The 22,282-nt window shown below is 56.8% G+C and overlaps 1 protein-coding gene across 2 annotated transcripts in view; it reads right to left on the minus strand.

Annotated features, from left to right (window-relative positions):
- Nucleotides 1-690: 690 nt before the first annotated feature.
- The window catches only part of SRC (SRC proto-oncogene, non-receptor tyrosine kinase), a 29,024-nt gene continuing 7,432 nt past the window's right edge, over nt 691-22,282 (minus strand). The window contains exons 2-13 of one of the 2 annotated variants that reach the window (XM_064729732.1): nt 13,176-13,425; nt 12,490-12,589; nt 12,009-12,026; nt 8,698-8,796; nt 7,858-7,961; nt 6,186-6,335; nt 5,770-5,925; nt 5,430-5,609; nt 5,273-5,349; nt 4,753-4,906; nt 4,508-4,639; nt 691-3,883 (exon numbers count right to left, since the gene is read on the minus strand). In XM_064729732.1, coding sequence (XP_064585802.1) covers nt 3,675-3,883; nt 4,508-4,639; nt 4,753-4,906; nt 5,273-5,349; nt 5,430-5,609; nt 5,770-5,925; nt 6,186-6,335; nt 7,858-7,961; nt 8,698-8,796; nt 12,009-12,026; nt 12,490-12,589; nt 13,176-13,416 — 1,620 coding nt within the window. In that variant the 5' untranslated portion in view covers nt 13,417-13,425 and the 3' untranslated portion in view covers nt 691-3,674. The remainder of the gene's footprint in view (nt 3,884-4,507; nt 4,640-4,752; nt 4,907-5,272; nt 5,350-5,429; nt 5,610-5,769; nt 5,926-6,185; nt 6,336-7,857; nt 7,962-8,697; nt 8,797-12,008; nt 12,027-12,489; nt 12,590-13,175; nt 13,426-22,282) is intronic. The other variant, XM_064729733.1, reaches the window with a different exon arrangement.

The following is a 22,282-nucleotide window of genomic DNA, read 5'->3' on the forward strand; positions in this document are numbered from 1 at the left end:
TCTGAGGGAGCACATGCTGGCAGCCTCCTGTCCACCCCTTGTTACCAGTGAGTAACAGGCACTGTGGGAGCTCTGGTGGCACTGCCAGCAAAACCTGAGAGCCTGACACAGGGGGACAGTCCTGCTGTGAACCAAGCCTTTAATACAGCACCCTGCTCCTGCCCCAGGAGACCTTCTGCTGCATTTAGGCTGTGGGAGAGACCCCAGACCCTCAGCACAACTCGGGATTTGCAGTTCAGGGCTGAGCCTGTGTACTCAAAAGCATTTATCCTGTGGGAGCCAGGAGTCCACATTCTTGGGGAGTGCTGCCACTGAGCTTTGGGTAACTGAAGGGGATGCTCAAGTCAAACAACAACTCCTCCTTGCCATTTTAGAGTCCATTGCCAACACAAACTGCACAGCACAGGACCCTTGCCTCCTCACTAGAGCTGCTCAGGGGCAGCCACAGCCCCACCACAATGCCCTCTTAAAGATGCTTCAGCTGCCACTGAGGCTGAGGACAACACAGGGAGAGGAGGAAGCAAACAGTGCCATAGGCAGGGCTTGGAAGTTCTGAATCCAGTCCCCTCATCCCCTGCACACAAACCACCTCAGTTCCCTGCACCTCCCCAGAGGTCAGGCTGACAGCAGCACCCTGGCCTCCCCCAGCACCCATCTCCTCATACACAAGCTACACTTCTGTTTTGTGAGGTCTGTTTGTATTTAATTATCAAATAGCAAAGTATTTACATCAACGTTAGAGTTTCAAAGCATCTCCACCCCCCCACCACCCAAAAAGCTGGACCTTTTCAGGTTTTTTTTCCAAAGTTGTATTATTATCCAAAAGAAAAAAAAAAAAGCTAAATATTTTACTGAGACACCAAAAAAGGCAAGTGAGGAAGTGAGGGGAGCTGGGGAGAGAGACACAGATCCACACATTCTCTGCATAGTCAGTTGGAGATCTTACAAAAGACTGTGTAAAAAATGGTAACAGCAGAGGAGAATGACTTGTAGGGTTTTATGGACCCCAGGAAGCCAAAGAGCATCCTTAGGTGGGGGCTCCCCTCTGGAGTTTATTGGCTTAAAAAGTAACTTGGCAGACAGAATGATGGAGGGGAAGCTCTGCATTCCCAGGTCATGCTGGCTGTGGTGGTGAGTCTGGTGATGCTGGGTCCCACCACAAGCACTGCACAGGAACACGGATGGACACACGGACATGTGGACACACAGCCCCGTGGAGGAGAGCTTCTCTGGGATTGCCTTACTGCCCTGAAGTGTCCCCAGCACATCTCCTTCACCAGATCTTGCTGAAAGCCTGAGGGAATTCAGCCATGCTGGGCACCTGCTGCCCTCTGGGAAGAGCCACAGGCTGCACTGGCCTTCCTGTCCTGCTGCACCCAGGGCCCTGCACAGGCCACACAACCAAAGGCCAGACCACAGAATATGTGCTTGCCTTCTCTCTTCCCAGCTTCCAGACCAAATCTGCCTTCCACATGTTACAGCTGTAAAAGGTTTCTCTCAGGGATAGGGATTTGTGTAATTCAGGCAGAGCTATGGCACAAGCCACCCCTTGAAACAGCCACCATGGATTTGTGGCAGCTGCCCATCCCAAAAGGCTGCAAACATGGGAAGACCCAGAACACTGAGGTTTGGAGAGTCCCTGCCCAAATGCAGAAATGCCAGCACAGCAAACCTGCTAGTAAAGGAAGGGGGGAGAAAAGGCTCCAACTCCCAAAATCATTTAAAAAAAATTCATTATCCAGCTGCTGCTCTTCAAGCTAGCATGTCCTCTCCATACTGCTGAAGAGTCTGTTCAAACTGACTTTAAAAGCTTTACTATTAAAAAAGGAGCCACCAAACAACCAACCATGTACTTGGTTCATAAATAAGTGGCTGGGTCAAACCACACCAGGGCACTGTGGGAGGAAGTGAGTGAGTGAGAGGCAGTGGCTTGCCTGGGTCCTGCTCTGGTGGAGACCTGGGGAGGGGTTTTGGCCACCTCCTGCCCATGCTTGGCTCCCACCCAGCTTTTGTAGGACACTGGCACCATGGCAGGGGCTGGTGAGGGGTGGGTTGGGTCTGCTGCCTGCCAGGAGGCTGTGCCAGAGGCAAACACCATCCCAAAGGTGATGGGGAGGCACAGAGAGCCTGAGGGCTGAGAGGAGGACACAGCCACTGGCTCCCTTCTCCAGGTCCTTCCCTCCAGCACCCCTGCCCCACAGCATCCCCCAAGCCCCCAAAACCCTTTGGGGAGCATCTGAAGACCCCCAGGTCTCTCTGAGCAAGGGTCTCTGGGACCCAGGAGGTGAAGGAGTGAAGCTTTGTGAACCACCATGGTGAAGGCTTTCCAGCAGGGTACAGCCACAGGACAGGGAAAACTGACACATGCAATGAAGCCAAGGTCTGGGGCGGTGCAGGGACCACTCAAGGGTTATGTACAAGCAGGTGCTGGGTGGGAGAGGGCAGGGGATGAGCCTTGCCTGCCTACACGAGGGATCAGCCCCACAGGGTGGGTGTGGGACAAAACTGAGACAAGACTGAGGCCTCTGGGAGCGAGCAGAGGGGAGATGAGGATGCAAATGTGGCACAGCACTTCCAGAGGGGGGATGTGGCTGGGGATGCTGCATGGGGACTGCTGCCTGGAAGCTGAGACACAGTGGGTAGAGGGAAGGCAGCTAAAAACACACCAGGTGGACAAAACCATCTGTGAAAGTCGAGTAATTCCTCCAAAACATTCCCACACCCAGAACACTACGTGGGCCATGCAGCCAAGCACCACAGTGGCACTGGATTTGGTGGCAGGGCCAGCCCAGGGGACTCTGCTGGTGGGAAAGCTGGTTGCAGAGCTGGGGAGGGTGGCTGGGGGATACTTCCCAAGGGTCTGGCTGGAAGACCTGGAGCATGTGGAGGGGCAAAGCACAGCAGGGTGAGGCCTCTGCTGGTATCCCCAGTCCTGCTCTCCAGAGAGGCAAGATGTGTCCCTTGGGGGAACAGACATAGCTGGAAGATTTGATCGTGTGCTTGGGTGCTCCAATGGGACAGTGTTGGTCACCAGAGCCTGGAGCTGTCACATTTCAGAGTCCCAGAACCCACCAGCCCTTAAGGTCATGGTGAGGCCAGAGGGACCACCAGAGTTCTGCTGTCATCCCTTGCCACCACCACCACTCTGGCACATCACCCCATTCAAACCAGCCTGGAATTGTGACATCCCTGTGGCAAAACATCTCTGCCAGCACCCTCGGGAGAGCTGGAGCCAAGAGGGAGATGGTGGGGAAGGTGAAGGGGCAGGGAAATTTGTGCTGATTTAGAAAGGGGTTGCAGGAGACTGGGACCGTGTGTCTGAGGTGGGGTGATGCTGTCCCTCAAATCCTCCTGGCTCACCCCAGAGCTGTGAGGGGAAAAGTCTCCCAAATCCCAAGTCTCTTGGCAGGAGATGCTCTGCTTGCCCTCCTGAGCTGGCTGTGTTGGTGCCCACAGGCTCCTCTCGCCAGCAGAACAGCGCCGCTTCGTTAAACACGGGCCACAAGTCTTAATGAGCGATGGGGGAACCCAGGGGCTCCCCTGGCTGCATCTGCACACAGTGCCCTGTCCTGCTCAGGGCTGCTCCACAAACACAGCCCCTCGCTGGGGAGGCCAACCCTCGGCGCCCCGCGCTGGGGACAGCAGCGTCCCTGGTGCCAGGAGGAGCCCCGTGTCTATAGGTTCTCTCCAGGCTGGTACTGGGGCTCTGTCGAGGTGAAGTAGTCCTCCAGGAAAGCCTGCAGGTACTCGAAGGTGGGTCTCTCCTCCGGGTCCTTCCGCCAGCACTGGCACATGAGGTCGTGCAGGGACTCGGGGCACTCGGGCGGGCAGGGCATGCGGTACCCCCGCTCCACCTGGTCCAGCACCTCCCTGTTCACCATCCCTGTGTGCAGCCAGAGGAGACATGGCACTGGTCAGAGCCAGGCCTGCACCCTGCCTGTCCCTGAGCAGAGCCAGGCCTGCACCCTCCCCCTGATCAGAGCCCGGCCTGCACCCTCCCTGCCCCTGATCAGAGCCAGGCCTGCACACTGCCTGTCCCTGATCAGAGCCAAACACATCCTCCCTGCCCCTGACGAGAGCCAGGCAGGCACCCTGCCCGTCCCTGAGCAGAGCCAGGCCTATACCCTCCCCCTGAGCAGAGCCAGGCCTGCACCTTCCCTGCCCCTGACGGGAGCCAGGCAGGCACCCTGCCCGTCCCTGAGCAGAGCCAGGCCTGCACCCTGCCTGTCCCAGAGGGACACCAAGGGTGCACTGCCAGGACCTGCCTTAGGGGCAATCCCACTGATCCAGGGAGAGAAGAACCCCAAGCCTAGCAGCACTTGTCCCTGTCACCTTGCTCAGTGGCACAGGGTGGCTGGGATGCTGCATCCTGGCCAATATCTGCTCACCCCATGGGGCAGGATCCAACCTGTGAACAGGCAGCTCAGGAGCAAGCACTGAGCATGGACAGCTGGTGTTGGGCACCACAATGGGGACAGGGCCTCTGCCAGCAAGTGCCAGCCCTCACCTGGGTATGGCACTCTGCCCTTGGTGGTCAGCTCGGTCAGGAGGATGCCGAAGGACCAGACATCTGACTTGATGGTAAACCTGCCGTACAGAGCTGCCTCGGGGGCCGTCCACTTGATGGGGAACTTTGCACCTGGATGGAGAGGCAGGGTGAGGGGGTGCCTCCAGGGCCACACGGTGGCTCCAGGCACACACACCGTGGGACCAGTGGCCATTGCTCTGGTGCCAGCAGCCCTGGGCACGCACCTTGCCGAGCCGTGTACTCGTTGTCCTCGATGAGCCGTGCCAAGCCAAAATCAGCCACTTTGCACACCAGGTTCTCCCCCACCAGGATGTTGGCTGCCCGGAGGTCCCGGTGCACGTAGTTCATCCTCTCCACGTAGGCCATGCCCGATGCAATCTGTGGGGAGCGGCACATGGGGCTGACAGGATGACATGAGGGTCTCCAGGGACAGCCTGCCACCACTGAGGGGAACAGGCCTGCAGTGGGACCCAGCTGAGGTATGGGGAACACCAGCTGCTCAAGAAATGCCATGCAGGCTTGGGTTTGCTGGCCAGGGAGAGCTGGCAGCAACAGGAGTGGGCAAAATGATGGTTCAGGAGTGCAACCCTGCTCTGGGCTGAGACCCAACCGTGGCACCCACCCAAGTGAGGCTGCAGAGCACCCCACTGCCTGACCAGTGACAGCCACCACAGCCCAGTGAGGGGCTCAGGCAGCCAGGGTCCCCACAAGGAATGAGGGAGGCCCAGGGATGAGCAAACCCACCTGAGCAGCCATATCCACGAGCTGGGGCAGCCGCAGGTACTTGCCCATCTCACCCTTCAGGAAATCCAGGAGGCTCCCTGTGAGGAAGACCATGGTGAGAGCAGTCCAGAGGAGCAGAGCCCCTCAGCTGTCCCCCCGGTGTCCCTCCCCTGCTCACCCTTGCTCATGTACTCAGTGACAATGTAAATGGGCTCCTCAGACACCACAGCGTAGAGCTGAACCAGCTTCTCGTGTCGCAGCTTCTTCATCACCTGGGCCTCCTGCAGGAAGGCCTCTGGGGACATGGTGCCAGGCTTCAGGGTCTTGATGGCCACCCGGGTGGTGCCATTCCAGGTCCCTGTGGCACAGGACACGCTGCTCAGGACACACGTACAGGGCAGGGAGCTGTGTCCCTCCCCTGCTCCCCACCCCACCACTAGCTCCAGGCATCTGCCAGTGGCTGGGGACAGGATTCAGGTGGTGACACGAGGGGACAGCAGGGTGGGAATGGTCCTTACCCATCCACACCTCTCCGAAGCAGCCCTGTCCCAGCTTGACCTCCAGCCGCAGCGACTCCCGGGGGATTTCCCAGGCATCCTTGGCAAGGCCTTGGGTCTGGGGCTTGGACGTGGGGCAGATGTTGGTGAGACGGTGGCACAGGCCATCAGCATGTTCTGGCACGGGAAGGGACAGCAGCAGGGTGACACCTGGGTACTTAGGCATGCAATGTCTTTACCCCACATCTTTCCTGTGAACACCCTGAGGACCCAAACCCCCACCCTCTGCCTGAACCCAGCTTTTCACCACAGTCCCACACAGCTGCTTTGGTGTCCCTGGTGCAGCAGTGACTTCCAGCAGCACCCACCCTGCAGGAAGGGCAGGGACAGCACCCAGGGTGCCCCCCAGAGCCCAGGGGACCCACATGGCTACCCACTGGAGTAGTAGGCCACCAGCTGCTGCAGGCTGTTGAACTGGGTGCGGGAGGTGATGTAGAAGCCGCCGCTGTCCAGCTTGCGGATCTTGTAGTGCTTCACGTTGAGCCCCTTGGCGTTGTCAAAGTCAGACACAGAGAGGCAGTAGGCACCTGTGGGCACGACAGAGGAGCTGCAGGGATGTGCCATGGGTGGGTGCTCCCCATGGGGTCCCATTGCAGGGCTGGGCATGCAGGTGCTGCCTTCACCCAAAAGCACAGGATGGGGAGCAGCTCCTGGCTGCACCAGCTGGCACCAGGTGCCAGGGAGGAATGGCACACATCCCCCAGCTACAGCCATGCCACACCATCACAACCTCAGCTGCCCTCTGCTTGCACAGCAGCTCTGCCAGCAGCCATCCTGTGGGATGTGCTAACAAGGGGAGAGGAGCAGGCAGAGCCAGGCTGGGGGCAGCTGCTGACCAACAGCTCCTCAGTGTCTCAGAGAGGAGCTAAGGGGCTGGTGGGCACAGTTCCCTGTCACAGACATCTTTAATGAAAAATCCTTTCTTTAGGATTTTTCCTCCTGAGAAGCTGAGGCGCCTCAGGAACAAAATGTGAACAATGATTATCTGCTGCTGCGGAATGCAATAGGTAGATCTGTGATTGGTCTCATGTGGTTGCTTCTAATTCATGGCCAATCACAGTCAGCTGGCTTGGACTCTCTGTCCAAGACACAAGCCTTTGTTATCATTCTTTTTTTTTCTATTCTTAGCTAGCCTTCTGATGGAATCCTTTCTTCTATTCTTTTAGTATAATTTTAATATAATATATATCATAAAATAATAAATCAAGCCTTCTGAAACATGGAGTCAGATCCTTGTCTGTTCCCTCATCCTCAGACCCTCTGAATACTGTCACAGTTCCCTCCTGCACAAGTTCCACCATAGGTATTGCTTCAGGAGCCTGGCTCTGCTCTGCCCACATGAGAACAATGTGGTGTTTCTGGGGCCACAGATAACAGAGGGCAAGATGTATGCTGCTGCTTGAAGAAGCTGTTTCCACCAGAATAAAACAAATAGTGATAAGTTCAAGGCATAAAAACCAGAAAGGAACATCAAGGAGCTTTTCCCAAAGGGGCATTTGGAGCCAAACTAAACCAGGTAAGAAACATCCTCAGGCAGTCAAACCTCAAAGATCACAACTCACACTTTCAGAAGTGTCAGACTTGAAAGGACTAAAGTTCATCATTCCCTCAGCCTGGCTGCCCAGGCAGCATGTGTTCAAGATTTTGTCACTATACAGGGACCAGGAAAAAACATCTAGTTGGGGATGTACAAAATCCCAGCCAAATAAACCAACAACAAAAAAAAAAACCCAGGAAAAGAGAACATCCTGCCTGGTGGTCTTGCCAGAGTTGGTGAGACCCCTGGCTTCCACCCTGCCATGAGCTGAACCACCTCTGAGAAGGGCACTCACTGAGTGGGGAGTGGTGGGAGAGAAGTGCCACATCCCTGCTGCCCACAGGCTCAGTGGTGTAACAGTGCCTTTGGCACAGGCACGTCACTGGTGATGTGATGGCCATGTCAGCATTGGCTCCCTGGAGACCAGCAGCAGACACTGAGGGGACTCAGGGTACCCCCACACCCCCCAGAGAGGGTCTCCTCCAGGCCAGCAACCCCCCAGCCCTGCTCACCTTTCGTGGTCTCGCTCTCCCGGACCAGGAAGGTCCCTCGGGGGTTTTCGGGGTTGAGCAGCAGCCGCTCGGACTCCCGGCGAGTGATCTTCCCAAAATACCACCTGCAGGACAAAGGCAGGGGCTCAGCCCCTGGCACTGCCCCCCTCCACTGCCTGCCCAAGCAGGGGGCTCAGCCCTGGCCCTCCCACTGCAGCTCTGGGAGAGCAGGGGCTGTGTCTGGGCTCGGGCACCTCGGTGTGTGTCACATCCCCACACAGCCTGGGCTGGGCATCGCCTCCCTGCTAGAGGGGCTGGAACCTTCCTGCCACATCTTCAACTCAACCAGGTTACTCAAAGCCCCATCCAAACTGGCCTTGAACACTGCCAGGGATGGGGCAGCCACACTGGGCAACCTGTGCCAGTGTCTCACCATCCAATGGGTAAAGAATTTTTTCCTAACATCTAAATCTCTCCTCTTTTAGTTTAGTTCCCCCTTGTCCTTTCACAGGCCTCTCTGCCCGTGTAAAACACCTCTCTGTTTTTAAGAATCCCTTTAAGTTCTGGAAGGCTGCAATGAGATCTCCCTGGAGCCTTCTCCAGGCTCTCCACAAAAACCAGAGCAAAAGCATCCACAGCCCTGCTATGCCACCACTCACCCCTCCACCATGCAAGCACGCTGCAGCACTGCACTATGGTCTTAAAGAGAGCCTGGTTTGCACATTCACAGGGGAAAACTAACAAAAAGGAAACACCCAGAGGGCTTGGAGGCTTCTCCCAGGAGCAGGGCAGGGGTGGAGGGGGAGTGCTCAGGGTGTTTGCTGTCACTTGTCTATAAACTGTCTAAAAGATGGCAATTACTCTTCAGCCTGGATGGAGTCTGAGGGCGCGACATAGTTACTGGGGATGTAGCCCGTCTGTCCTGTAGTGAGGGAATGAGCCAGCCACCAGTCACCTTCCCTGCAAGAGAACCAAAACACACTCAGTGTGGAGCCAGGAGCCCCCCAGCCAGCCCCTCACCCGCCCACAGGCACCCGGGCAGGATGAGCCAGCACAGAGCCCCACTGGGAAAAGGTGCAGCCCCAGAGCCCCCAGCCCCACAGCCAGGAGAGCTCCTGCTGCCAGCCCCTGCCCCTGGCTCTGTTTGGATGCTTTAAACCCGAAACAGGCAGGGCAGCCAGCAAGCCAAAACACCTTCAGAGGCACCTGAATGGGAAGGGTATCTGGCTGGAGGCTGGGGGGCACTGGGGGTCCTGGCAGCAGGGAGCAGCAGGCAAGGGGAGGGACAGGAAACGTGGAGCAGCGACAGAATGATGGCAGCAATTGGAAAAGGAACCAGGAAAACCCAAGGGAGTTAGTTAAACACAGGCTGCAGAAAAGCAGCAGGACAGGGCTGAGGTTTGTGGTCTGTGGTGTCCAGCCTGGATGCTGGGATCTGTCCAGCCCGGGTGTCCCATTCACAGCCCCTGCAAGGCTGCAGCCCGACCCTGAGCCTCCTGCTGCCCCAGCAAGGACTGCGCCTGCACAGCCATGAGTGAGGCTCCTTGTCCCTAAAAACCTGCAGCTGAGCCCCAGCCAGCCCTCCTGCCCCGGGCACAGTGACCCCAGGCTTGTCCCCAGGAGCTGGAGGGTGCTCTGCCCTCCTTCCCACCGGATGGGGCTGGAAAGGACAACAAATAGAGAACAAGAGCACGGCAGGAGGTGGCTTCCCCTTCCTGTGGACAGCAGGGCTTTTCCTCCCACCACCTGCATCTTCTTGCCCATCAAAGACAGCCTCTGAATTCATCCTGACCACAAGGGAGACGAGGCTACGGGAAAGTGCAGATTCGTGGGAACGGCCCCGTAAGGATACAAGAACTTGGCAGGACAACCTCCACAAACAAGCTACAGAAAAACACCAATAACCTCAGCCACCACTACAAGGAACACCAGACCACATCCAGACCCATCCCTGACCCTGCAGACGTGTAAACCTCCATCCTTGCTTCAGACTCACCAGCTGCTTGTGACCTGTGCTTTTCCCAGCTAAAACAGTGATGCTTCAAAGCACTGGGATAACCCAGACATGGCCCCCAGCTCCCTGTGATGGTGTCACTTGGTGGGGATGGTGGGGACCTTCCAGGCATCTTTTCCTACTCACAGAGCTGGGCTCTGCCCCTGGAACAGCCTCACAGCAGCCCTGGATGACATTTTTGCTTCTTCCAGCCCCAGCACACCTCATTGTGCTCCTCAGCCAGGGCTGTTGCCCCAGTCACCTTTACTGAGGTGGCTCTGAAGGGGACAGGAGGCTGGTTGCCTCTTTTCCCACAGGACCATAGTAAACATCTGCTTGAAAAATGCCCAGCTTTTGACTTGTGGCTTTATTCCAGCTTGGGCTGCAAGGCTACAAGCTGGGAATTCAGCAAAACAAACTATTCCAAAAATGTCTCAGTGGGGAAAAAAATAATAATAATCATCATCATCAAAACAAAGCATTTCAACAATTCCCTGCACAATCTTACCCAAAATATCCCACCACATCCCAGCTGGCTGCCTGCTGGCTGGGAGGAGACTCCTTCCCACTGGAAATGGTACCACAAGAGCCTTTCTGGACTGGGTGGATTGGTAGGATGACCCAGAGCAGGAAGAGAAGTGATGTGGAGGCTTCACATGTCATCCTGAGCAACCCCAGCCCTGTCAGGACAGCCAAAACCTGGTGCCACCCTGCAAAGCCACCCTGGCCACTGTGCCCAGCACCTGCCAGCCCTTCCTGGACTGAACCCAAGTCCCCTCCCTGCAGCTCCAGGGCACTCCCTGTCCTGCCAGGGAGACCAGAGGAAGGGGACATCACACATCTGTCTGTGGCTGTCCCCAAAGTGCAGCAGCCTGAGCTGTTCCCAGACTGTGTGAGCATCTCTGGGAGGTCACTGAGAAGAGTGATTCACCCCTGAGCACTGCACAAACTCCCAACTTCCTCCACCACCTCTCTCCCTGTGGACATCTCACCCACACAGGCACTGGGAAGGTTGGCAGCCACATCCTGCACCCTCCACCAAAGGACTGTGTTGCCAAAAAAAGCCCTTCTGCTCCCCAGGGTGCTGCAGAGCCCATCACAGACTGAGCGTTCCCTGTGATTGAGCCTTTGACAAATAGCAGTAAAGGGAAAAAAAAAGTGTGGAAACCTCAGAACTGATAAAAGGTGAAAAGAAAAACCCCTCATAAATAGGCCTGATCTGGACCCCCATGGGCAGAGCTCTGGCAACAGCCAGAGTGCAGAACTCAAGCATGGGGCTCACACACTGCTGAGACAGAAAGTAAGAAGCACCAAAACTCCCAAATTCAGGCTTTTCCTGCAATGTTGAAATGCTGCACATCCCAGACTTCATAGATGAAACAAATCACCATTAATAAACAGCACTGGAACAACGAGAACAAGGATCAGATTGAAAACGTTTGTGCCACACTGCCCAAGCACTGCAGGAGAAATCTCACTCCTGGGATGTTCCCTCGTCTTTCCACCCTTTGACTTGGCTGTTTTGGGTGCCCAGGTTGGAAGGCAGCAGTGGAGGGGGAGCAGGAGCTGCAGACCCTCAGGACCCTGTGGCAGCTCCATAGCTGGGGACATTGGGGACATTGGCTCTGCCAGCCAGGCTCTGGCCTGTGTGTGCCTCCTGTCAGGACAGAGCACACACATGGGGTTTAATACAGGATCATTTTTAGGAGCATCTTCCAGCTGGCCATGCTGCCCTGCACGTGATGGATGTGCTGTGGTGACCAGGATGGGGAGCAGACCAGGGGGTCAGACCCCTGAGGAAATACTTGAATCACCAGAGCCACTCATGAAATACAAAAGTAAAATTAAAAAATGCAAAAGAAAAATGCAAAAGGCAGGGGGGAGTGAAGAGCTGGCTGGAAAGAGAATGCAGAGGGGAGCCAGACATGGACAAGGAAAGGGGATGGGTTCAGAGCTCCCAGGTGCAGACACAGCTCTGGATGGAACATTTCCCCAGCATGGGAAGGGACTCCCTGCTCTGTTCTGCTCACTCAAAGAGGACAAATGCAATCAACCACAAAACCATCTGGAAACCATCTCCTCCCAGCCCTGCTCCATCCAACCTGCCCTCAAGTGGGCAGCAGACAAGCTTTGATCATTTAGGTCATTTATAATAACAGTAAGAATGTGCAATACACACCTGACATCCACTTTTCTCCTAAAGGACAGCATGGAGGGAGAGAAAGAAAGAGTCAAGAGAGAAGCTGAGACCAGAGACAGTGTACAAGCACAGGGAAAAGCACCCATGAAGCTCAGGGAGGTGTCCAGGCCAACAAGAGGCAGCTGAGCATGGATGGGGACAGGACTGGTCAGGACTGTGTTGGAGGGCACAGAACGGCTCTGTGGTGGCACAGAATGGCCAGCAAAGAGAGAACACGGCTTGGTGACAAGGCTGTGAGGCCACAGTGACCAGCAGCAGGGTCAGGAGGATGAGGAAGCAGGCAAATGACTGCTTTCAGTGTCAGTGTCCTTGGACCAGTCACCGTGTCCGTGTGCATTTTGGCACATCCCTCCGAGCACCCATCCTGGGGACAGCTGGTCCTGCCAGGCTGGGCTGGGGGCTCCACAGGAGGGACAGAGGTGACAGCTCAGCCCGTGGGCTCGGCTGCAGGGACACTCACGTGTTGTTGACGATTTGCAGGCGCTCTCCTTTCTTGAAGGACAGGTCGGTTTCCGTGCGGGACTCGTAGTCGTAGAGGGCTACGAAGGTGGTGACTCCCCCTGTGACAAAGAGCACTCAGGAGGGCACAGCCACAGGGACACTGCCTCCCACCATCCTCCCACTGATAACACAGCCCTGCTCCTCCCCCAAGCCCAGAGTCCCTCAAAAACCCCAAACCCCAAGAAGCTGGACACAAACCGATAGGAATGTGCCCCCTGTTGATGGAGTGACAAAAATATCCTTTGTCCCCTTAAAAAGGAAACAAGCCCAGAAGTTTCACTCCTCAATTAGGTGAAAAGACAGCTCATAGGACCTGGGGGACTTCACCTCAAACTTAAGGACAGCTAATTGGATAGAAGCCAAAAAGTCCCACCTGAGCAATTTATTAGAAAAAGAAGAGAACAAAGAAACTAATGGCTTTTGTGAGGTGTTTTACCAGGGGCAAAGACCTTTTGCACCTGGCTTGGTTTTTCTTTGTAAAGAGTTTGCTATTTTGCCTTTTATTAAAACCTTTTTGTTTCCAACACTACCACAGAAGCCATCCTGCTGATTTTATGCCTTCTAAGGTAGCTGAGCTGGCTCGAGGAGACCCCTATTTCCCAAACCCACCATGACCCCACCCCGGTGAGCCCCAGCCCCACGGACCAGCCAGCGCCCCGGCGCGCTGTGGCGAGGTGACGGTGTCAGAGGTGTTGAAGCCCCCAAAGAGCTTGGATTCAGCAGCCATGGTGCCAAAGGAGCGGCTGGGGGTGCGGTGGGCATCGGGGGCAGCTGCCTTGCTGGGTGTCTGCGAGGCTGGGAAGCCCCCATGGTGGGTGTTCTCCGTGGGCTCCAGGCTGCGCCGCCGCTGGCTGGGGTCTTTGGGCTTGCTCTTGCTGCTCCCCATGGTCCCAGGCTGCAGGACACACAGAGGGCTTCTATTATTACCATCATCATCATCATCATCATTATTATTGTTGTTATTATTGTTGTTGTTATTGTAATTATTATTGTTAAGAAGAAGAAGTTGTTTCCCAGGGCCTGAGTGACAGATGCCTGCCCACCAGGAAATGAAACAACCTCTGGAGTCAGTTCAAGCAGCAGCTGCTGGGCAGTCTGGCCGTGCTGCCCTTGCCCTGGGATACCATTGCCCCTCATTAGCATGGAGACACCTCCTGTGTGGCTGCAGCAGGCAGTGAAACTGCCACGACACGCTTTGGGAGCAGAGGGAAGCACGCTGAGCAGTGGGTGTGCAGAGCAAAGATGCTGAGCGTGGAATCTGGACCTGTGCTGAGACTGTGGCAGCTCTGGGGCCAGGCACCTGCCATGGGGCACAGCTCAGTCCCCACGTGTTTCCTCCTACACATGAGCTTCTACCAGGATGGGGATTTAAGTACTGAAGACAGACCTTTGAAGTCCAAAGCATGCAGCCAACAGGATAAAAGTTTAAATCAGGAGCAGTTTCAGGCACTTTGCAGCTAAGGACCAAGGGATCTCGCTTTTATACATAGTGAAATAGCTTATATATAGCCTTCCTTTCCACTCAAGACCACACTCTATAAATACCTTCAAGGTAATGACATAAATGAAGGCAGGGAATTATTTGCAGTCTCTAAAGATGGCAGGATACCCAGCAGTGTCCTGAAGCTATGGCAGGAAATATTTAGGCTAGATCACGCATGGCAGGAGGGGAAAGGGAGGTGGAGACAAGCAGGGAGGAGAGTATCTCTGATAAGAAAACAAGCAGGGAAGCAGCAGAGGAGGCAGCTGCTGCCCACGGGGTGCAGACCTGGACACAGTGAGGCTTTGGGAGGGCTCAGCCTCATCCAGCAGAGGGTTTTGAGCCCAGCTTTGCAGAGAAGCTCAGGCTGAGCCCCCCAGAGCCATGGGCAGCCCCAGCAGCCTGCACAGCCCCAGTGCCACTGGGGAAAGCCTTGGCTCTTGCTGTGGGAAAGCTGAGGGGTGCCAGGCACAAGCTGCTCCCTGTCCCCCTCGGCTCCCCTCCCACAGCAAGGGCTTTGACTGACGATCAGGGCTTATTTCCCAAAAGACACAATTTCCATCTCCTGCTCTCCAGCTCCCACACTGCACAGAGGACCAGCAGTGTCCTTGTGTGACCCGTGCCGGCAGGCTCAGATCCTGCCATGGTTTGGGAAATGTAATAAGCTGAGTTTTTCTGTGCTGGGTATGACTCCAGCAGCCACTCCAGTGGGCAGCAGAGCTGTCCTTCCTCCTGTGGGTGCAGGTGATGAGGAGGGACCATGCCTCTATCTGCCACAAGACTCAGTCCATCCATACCTGTGCCAGACTTTGAGGGTCTCAGAGCAAATAAGGATTAAATAAAAGCTTTGGATTTGCAAATGGTCACTTCTGGCAATCCAGAGGCAGATCCTGCAGCCAAGGGGAAGGAGTCTGTCCCATAAATGCACTTTAAAAGCTTGTTGCAGTAGGGGAGAGCAAGACCTGAGGAGTGATGACAAGGAGCCCCCACCTCCCTGTCCCCAGCCAGCCCCTTGCTCACCTCTGCCCGGGGCTCTGGCACCCGCTGGGGCTCCCGGGATGCCAGTGGCAGTGCAAGGAGAAAACTGGGAGCATGGCAAGGCTGTGACCGTGTGGCTTGTGACTCCCCACGGGACAGTGAGCCAGAGCAGAGCTGCTCAGAGTTTCCCCTGCAAGCAGCACTTCCCCAGACAGGAAAACACCCCAGCCAGGGTGGTGGGTTTAGCAGCACTCTGGGGACACAAGTGTCCCCCAAACATATTTTCTGAGCCTGGGTCATTATTTATCAGTGTGCTGAGGAAATCAAAGTATAAAATAGTCAATATGCCCAGAGATTAGATAGAAGCAGAGCACAGAGAGGGGACAGGGACTTCCCTAAAACAGGGGGGTCCTCACATTCACACCTGTGAGCCTGTGGGCACAGGATGTGCAACTTCCAGCCATGTCCTGGCCAGGAACACCATGAACTGTGAGTTAATCCCTCCTCACACAGCAGTCTGGGCAGGGAGAGCTCCCACCCTGCCCTGGGTGCTGACCCTGCCCGGCAAGGGCTCTGCTGGATGTGCTGGTCACTGGGACAGTGCTCTGGCAGGGCTTTGGCTGCAAGAGCCAAAGATAGAGGAGGAGGAGGCAGGAGCCCACAGCTCTCTGGGGAAGGGGCTGCAGAGCCCCACTCCAAGCTGTCCTGTTGCTTTGCATCTGAATATCTACACACTCTGCCTTCAATCTGCAAAATACAGGCTGGCAACCCCAAACTGCGCCCAGGGGCACTGGCAGCCTCGAACCATCCCCACTGTGAGTCCTGGGTAACTCAGCCTACACGACCATGTGGCTTTATGGCTTTAGCCCTGTGGCTCTCCACCTGTCCCCAGGGAGGAGAGGGGCTTGAGAAAACCCTTGCAGCTCCCACACCCCCTTGGCAGCCGGAAAGGAAAGGGTGCAGATTCCCCTGAGAGAATGCAGGGTTGTGCAAGAGCCTGGCAAAGGAGTGATTAATGACAGCAGGAATGTGCTGTGCACTCAGGTCCTTGGGAGGCACCAGGGAGAGACCCCTCTGCCTCTGTTACAGTCACCAATGAAAACCAATGAAAACCCCTCCAGAGTCAAAGGGAAAAGGAGGAAGTGTGGTGGCTCCCAGCACATCCCAGCAGCATCACTGGGAGCTGTGGGACAGCAGCCAGACTGCAAAAAACACCCATTGCCAGGAGCTATGCTGTGTATATGTCTAATAAATTTATGTCTAATAAATACAGCATTTCCACACGCAGCAGGCTGCAGGGATGCTCAGCACCACAAGCACCCAGCCAGGGCAGCCTGGCTGATGCCCAGTGGGATTCTGCCCTGCTTTTCACCACTGACAGTGCTGGGATGGGGGGCTCAGCATCGCTCCCCACCCCTTGCCTTTCAGCAGGACTGCCCCTGTCCCCTTCCCAGGGCTTGTGCAGGGGGCTGGAGCATGGCCAGGGCTGCCTGTGCTCGGCTCACAGCTTTCCTGCGGCGGGGATTAGCACCCCGGGCACGTCGCAGCCTGCAGGAACTCCCTGCCTTCCGCTCGGGGGGCAGCGCCAGCGGCACGGCACGAACCAGCACTGGCTTGGCTGTGGGGGCTCAGAACCAGCACGGGCTGTGGGGGCTCAGAACCAGCACTGGCATGGGCTGTGAGGCTTCAGAATGCACTGGCATGGGCTGCAGGGCCTCAGAACCATCACTGGAGTGAGCTGAGACCTCAGAACCATCACCGGCATGATCTGGGAACCCTCAGAACCAACACTGGCATGGGCTGCGAGGCCTCAGAACCAGCACTGGCATGGGCTGTGAGGCATCAGAACCTCAGAACCAGCACTGGCATGGGCTGTGAGGCTTCAGAACCTCAGAACCAGCACCAGCATGGGCTGTGAGGCTTCAGAACCTCAGAACCATCACCGGCATGGGCTGTGAGGCTTCAGAACCAGCACCGGCATGGGCTGTGAGGCTTCAGAAAGCACCAGCATGGGCTGCGGGGCCTCAGAACCATCACCGGAGTGAGCTGAGGCCTCAGAATCATCACCGGCATGACCTGGGAACCCTCAGAACCAACACTGGCATGGGCTGAGAGGCTTCAGAACCACCCTGGCATGGGCTGCAGGGCCTCAGCTCTGCTGGGAGCACCGCGGAGCGTTGTGCCCTCTGCACCTGCAGCCAGCCCCAGCCAGCCCCAGCCTGGCCGGTCCCACCAGGAGCACCACGGAGCGCTGTGCCTTCTGCACCTGCAGCTGGCCCCAGCCCACCCAGGATGCTCTGGCTGTGGCACAGCACACAGTGAGCCCCCCCAGAAGGTGAAGCAGCCCGATGCCTGCTGCCCGGGCCATTGGCGATGTCTTACCGGTGCTTTCGGCTACAGCCTGGCCGCGGGGTGGGGAGGGGCTGCCAGAGAACTCAGCTCAGCTCCCACTGCAGCCTGCGAGGAGAGGGAGCGTCAGCACCACGGCAGCCCTGGCATCTTCTCCCCCCATGCCATGGTTCACTGCCCAGGGCTGCCTTCATCCTCCTCCTCCTCCTCGCCATCCCTCCGGCGAGCTCACACCGCTCGCTCTGATCTCTGCTGTGTGACGAGGGGATGATTCTCTGCTCCACTTCATCAACCCCACTGGGGATGGGAGAGCAGGCCCCAAGCCATGTCCCAGAGTGGAAGGGGAGCAGAGGCACCCCCAGCCCAGCAAAGCCGGTTCCTCCAGACACACCAGCATTTCCAGCCCTGCTGCTCCATCTCCGGACAGCCACGACCTGTGGCAGGGCATGGTTGGCCACCAAGCAGAGACCTTGTCCCCCGGGATGAGTCATCTGCTCCAACAGCTGAGACAAACCAAGCACAAGGTATGGGAGCAACCTGTGCTGCTCAAGCCCTGACTCATCCAGAAAAGCGTGTTTTAGCTAAATTTTTCAAAAAGGACGGTTTTCTGTCACAAGTGTGTGTGATGGGGGGACCCTAGTCAGCAGCAGCAGCCTGGGGCAGAGCTGCAGGTGGAAAGCAGAGCAGGACATGGCCCTGCAGAGCCAGGGCAGCCCCTCACCTGGCTTTGCCACTCTTTCCCAGCCTCAGCTCCTGCAGGAACTGCTCCTTCTTCTCCTACAGAAAGGAAATTCTCTCTCCAACCAGCCCTGCTCACCCAGTGCTGGGCAGAGGCTTCAGGCACTCCTAAGAAGCTCCTGCTCCTGCACAGAGGGGATTCAGACCCTACTTCAAGGCCCCATGCAGTATCCCACCAGGCTCCTGTCCCAGCTGGAGCCCAGGTTTCACACCTGATCCAAGGGCAACATCCCGGGTTTCACACCTCATACCAAGGGAATATCCCAGTGTCTGCATGCAGGGGCCGTGCCCCACCGCAGGTTTGTTTTCATGGCCTCCCCTTCCCCCTACTAATAAGTTTTGTCACTATTTTTAGTGCATTTGATTAGGATAATGAGTGGGAGCTGACTGACAGCTCTTTAAGACGTTGAATGGTTTGTAATTTGTACTTGACAAATACTGGCTGGCAATGATTGCACAGCGGGATGCAGGGGGGAAGCTGCAGCCCCAACTCCAGGCTGCAGCACATACAAATAAAGCTGTGCCACGTACACACGTGGTGCCCGTGTCCCTGCCCCCAGACAGGCTGTGACACGGGCCACAAGAATGATTAGACCAAAAAGAGCCAAAAATGCCACGAGGAAAATCCAAATATGCCTCAGCCTGGGGTCAGCCATGTGCCAGAGCAGCAAGATACCAGGTCTGCTGATGGGGAAGGGCAGGTCCCTGGGTGGATGGATGCACCAGCAACCTCATGCTGACAGATTTGACTGTTTGGTGGCTGAAGGTGGCTGCTGTAGCAGCCTGGCACATGTGGCAAAACCTGGCACTGCCCTGCTGCTCACTTGGCAGTGGGGCTGCCATCCTCACCAGCACATCACTGGCACAGCCACAGCCAGGCTCAGAGAACACCAGCACTGCCATCCCCACTATCTCCTGTGCTGCTGGCTCTGCATTTGGGGTCTTCCCTGCCTCCATTCCTCCCTAGACAGAAGGGAGGGTGCCAGGGCTGAGCAACTTGCCCGGGGCAGAGGCCGCAGCAAGGAGAGGCCAGCCCAGTCCTACCCTCTCCAAAAGCAATTAAAAATGAAGCACACTCGGCTGCACAGCTCAGCTCGGATCAGATCACGGTACGCGAGGCAGCGGCATCCCCGTTCCCCGCTGCCGGCGCTGGAAATGCCACCTGGGCCGCCCAACACCCACGCTCCGGGCTGTCTCCCCCAAAAAAATTAACTGGCAAGCTGGATGGCAGGAAAAGGCTCCATCCCCTGCCCTACCTCCCCGAGGAGAGATGCTCTGGCAGCTCCGCGGCGAGTCCCGCTCCCGCTGCTTTCCTGCTTTCCTGGATCGCTCAAGGATACAATGGCCGTGGTACGGGCAGGCTGACAGCGCAGGGGAAGCGATCTTATCGCCTTCGCAAAGACACTAACAAAAGACACTGATTGGGAGCAGACAAAACACGGCACAGGCAGAAACCTTGGGAAATGCCGCGACAAGCTGGGGCCCAGCACCAGACACCGAGCTTTGGGGAGGGAAACATCTCTGGCAATAAAGGATTGGAGTCCTTGGAGCTGCTCCAGAGCCGGGGGTGCTGAGCAGGGTGGGGGTGCTGGGGCACAGGGGGCGAGGGGCTGGGAGCACCAGCACCCCGGCACTGATGGAGAGAGACGAGCTGAGCCGTGTCCTCAGCCCGCAGAGCCCCGGTGAGATTAATCACGGCAACTGTCTCGCAGCAGACTGAAAAATGAAGCGTGCGGGACGGCGGGCGAGACAAAGCAGCCTGGCGGCACCCAGCCCATGGCAGCCGGCACCGGGGACAGGGAGAGGCACGGAGCGGCGGTCCCGAACACACCCAGCCCCTCCATCCATCCCCTGGCACACAACCAGCCCCTCCCGGCCAGGGCAGGGCCAGCCGGGCCAGATCCGTGCGGGATCAATGGAAGCTGCCTGCAAGGGGGGCATTCAACCAGAGGTCCCGGGCTGGAGGCAGCCAAAGGGCACTTTGCCATCCCCCGTGTCCCCCTGCTTGGGTGGCACCAAGTGGCAGCAGTGCTGCCCAGAGAGCAGGGTCAGTGCTGTGGGTAAAGTCCCAGCTTGGTCAGTGCTGCCATTACCATGGCATCGGGGTGGTCTTTCAATCATAGAGGATTCTTTCAATCATCTTAAGGTGGCACCCTGTCCCCTTCCCTGCTTCGCTCTCTGCTCCCTCCCCACATTTCAGTGGATGCACAGCCCCGGATATGCTCACAGAGCAGTTTCCCCCTCGGTCCCAGGGGATGCTCCCGGTTTTGCCCTTTCCCACGGCAAGCATCCCAGCTGGGGGCCAGCGAGCAGCAGCACAGCCCCCGTGATTTGGGGATAGCCTGGCTGCCCTGGCTCAGCCCATCCCCTCTGCCACCTGAACACACAGTCACTGTGTCCAGCCAGTGACAATCCCTGTCCCCTGTCCCTGTCATGGGGCTTTGCTCAGCACAGGACAGGGAACACAGGCTCATTTCTGCCAGGCTGGGACCAGGCTCACTGCAATGAGTCCCAGGAGCTGTGAGAAGGGGGAGCTGCTGCCCCAGCCCCACAAATGGGGTGTGATGCTGCAGACCCTGTCCCTGCCCGGCTGACGCAGTGAGGACACGTCTGGCTTGTGCCTGCAGCCCTTCTCCTCCACAAGGACACTCATTTCTCACCTGCACTGATTCCTAAAACAGCAGGAACAATGCAGGGATGCTCACTTCATCTCTCAGCTCCAACCAGGAGCAGCCACAGGCAAGTGTCCCCAGTCCTGATCTCCGCTTCACCCAGTAACAGCATGATGAAGGCATCTGAGCCAAGGCAGTCCAGCCTTCCCCTGGCTCCCCCAGCTGATGGAGTGCTCTTCCAGATGAAAGAATGGCTGGAGCAGGGAGGGCAGTGCAGCTGCTGTGCAGGGGCCCAGCACAGATGTAAGTTCCAACACACTCCCCACAGATATAAGTCCCAACTCCTCCTCTCTGGCCCTGTCAACTCCTGTTAAAATTAAGACCATCTTAATTAAAGCTCCACAGCCCAAGACAGAGGCCAGTGCTTCATGAAAGGGGAAAGGATAATTAGATCAACCATCCAAATTCACTCCCCCTAAGCACGGGGGAGAGCACGGGCAGGAGCGATGCACAACGCCTCCAAAAAGACATGTCAAAACAGGGAGCTGGAAAGACCAAAACAAAGCCTGAGAAGCACACAAGCACATTCTGCATGTTCATGTGGCCAAGAAACTGGGAAACTCCAAGCAAGCACACTGAGAGCTTGAGCTCTTCCAGCCATCACAGGGTCAGCCCCTCCATGGGCAGATTTTGGCTTGCTGGGGTGATGGGCAGTGGCTCTGACAACATCAGTGGCACAGAGAGCTGCAGGCTGTGCCCTCCCTACCCACACAGCACCCCAAAACCAGGCAGGGCAGGGGCATCCTGACCCTGGGCACCCCCAAGCACCATCCTGCATAAAGCCACAAACCTTATCTCCCTGAAACAATGCAAGCAGCTGGGTGCAGGAAGCAAATGTGCTGCAAGTTGTGCTTGCTGGTGCTGAGCTGAGCACTCAGTTTTGAGCCTTTTCTGCACTGAGAGATGTGAGAAGGGAAGGTGGCCATTGCCACACCTTGTCACATCCCTGTCACTGTGCTGCAGCAGGCCTGGGGACCGACAGGGACCATCTTTGGATCTGTCAGTGTGTGGGTGCATGCTTTCTGCACTATAGGGACATCCAACAATGACAGAAGGGAACACAAAGATTTCTCACCCTGAGGGTGGTCCAGCACAGGCACAGGGACTGGAGGGGTGGTGGGATCCCCAGCAGGAGATGCTCAGAGCTGGCTGGGTGCTGTGCAGCCTGACTGTGCTCCGGGTCAGAGCAGGGATGCCTCCCAGTACCTCCCAGCCTGACTCAGGTCTGCACTTCAGCATTCCCATCAGGACACCAGCCAAAGCCAGGAATTGCCCAACCAGCTCCAGCAAATGCTTTCCAAGGCACACAAAGCCCTTGGCCTGCATTAACCTGAGCTGGCTTCTCCCAGGCAGGTGATGAGGGCACCGCTCTCCTCCTGCCAAGTCTGGGAGAAGGAAACTGAAAGGAAATGCTTCCAAGGGCAGGAGTGCCTGTGGGGCTGGGAAGAGACAATGCTGGGCAGGGAACCTCTGATGTCAAGCTGGAATGGCACTTGGAGCTGGAGCTCTTGGCCACCAGGACTGCCTGGAGCCAA

This window comes from Zonotrichia leucophrys, chromosome 20 (genome assembly GCF_028769735.1).
Source record: "Zonotrichia leucophrys gambelii isolate GWCS_2022_RI chromosome 20, RI_Zleu_2.0, whole genome shotgun sequence".
Classification (NCBI taxonomy): domain Eukaryota; kingdom Metazoa; phylum Chordata; class Aves; order Passeriformes; family Passerellidae; genus Zonotrichia; species Zonotrichia leucophrys.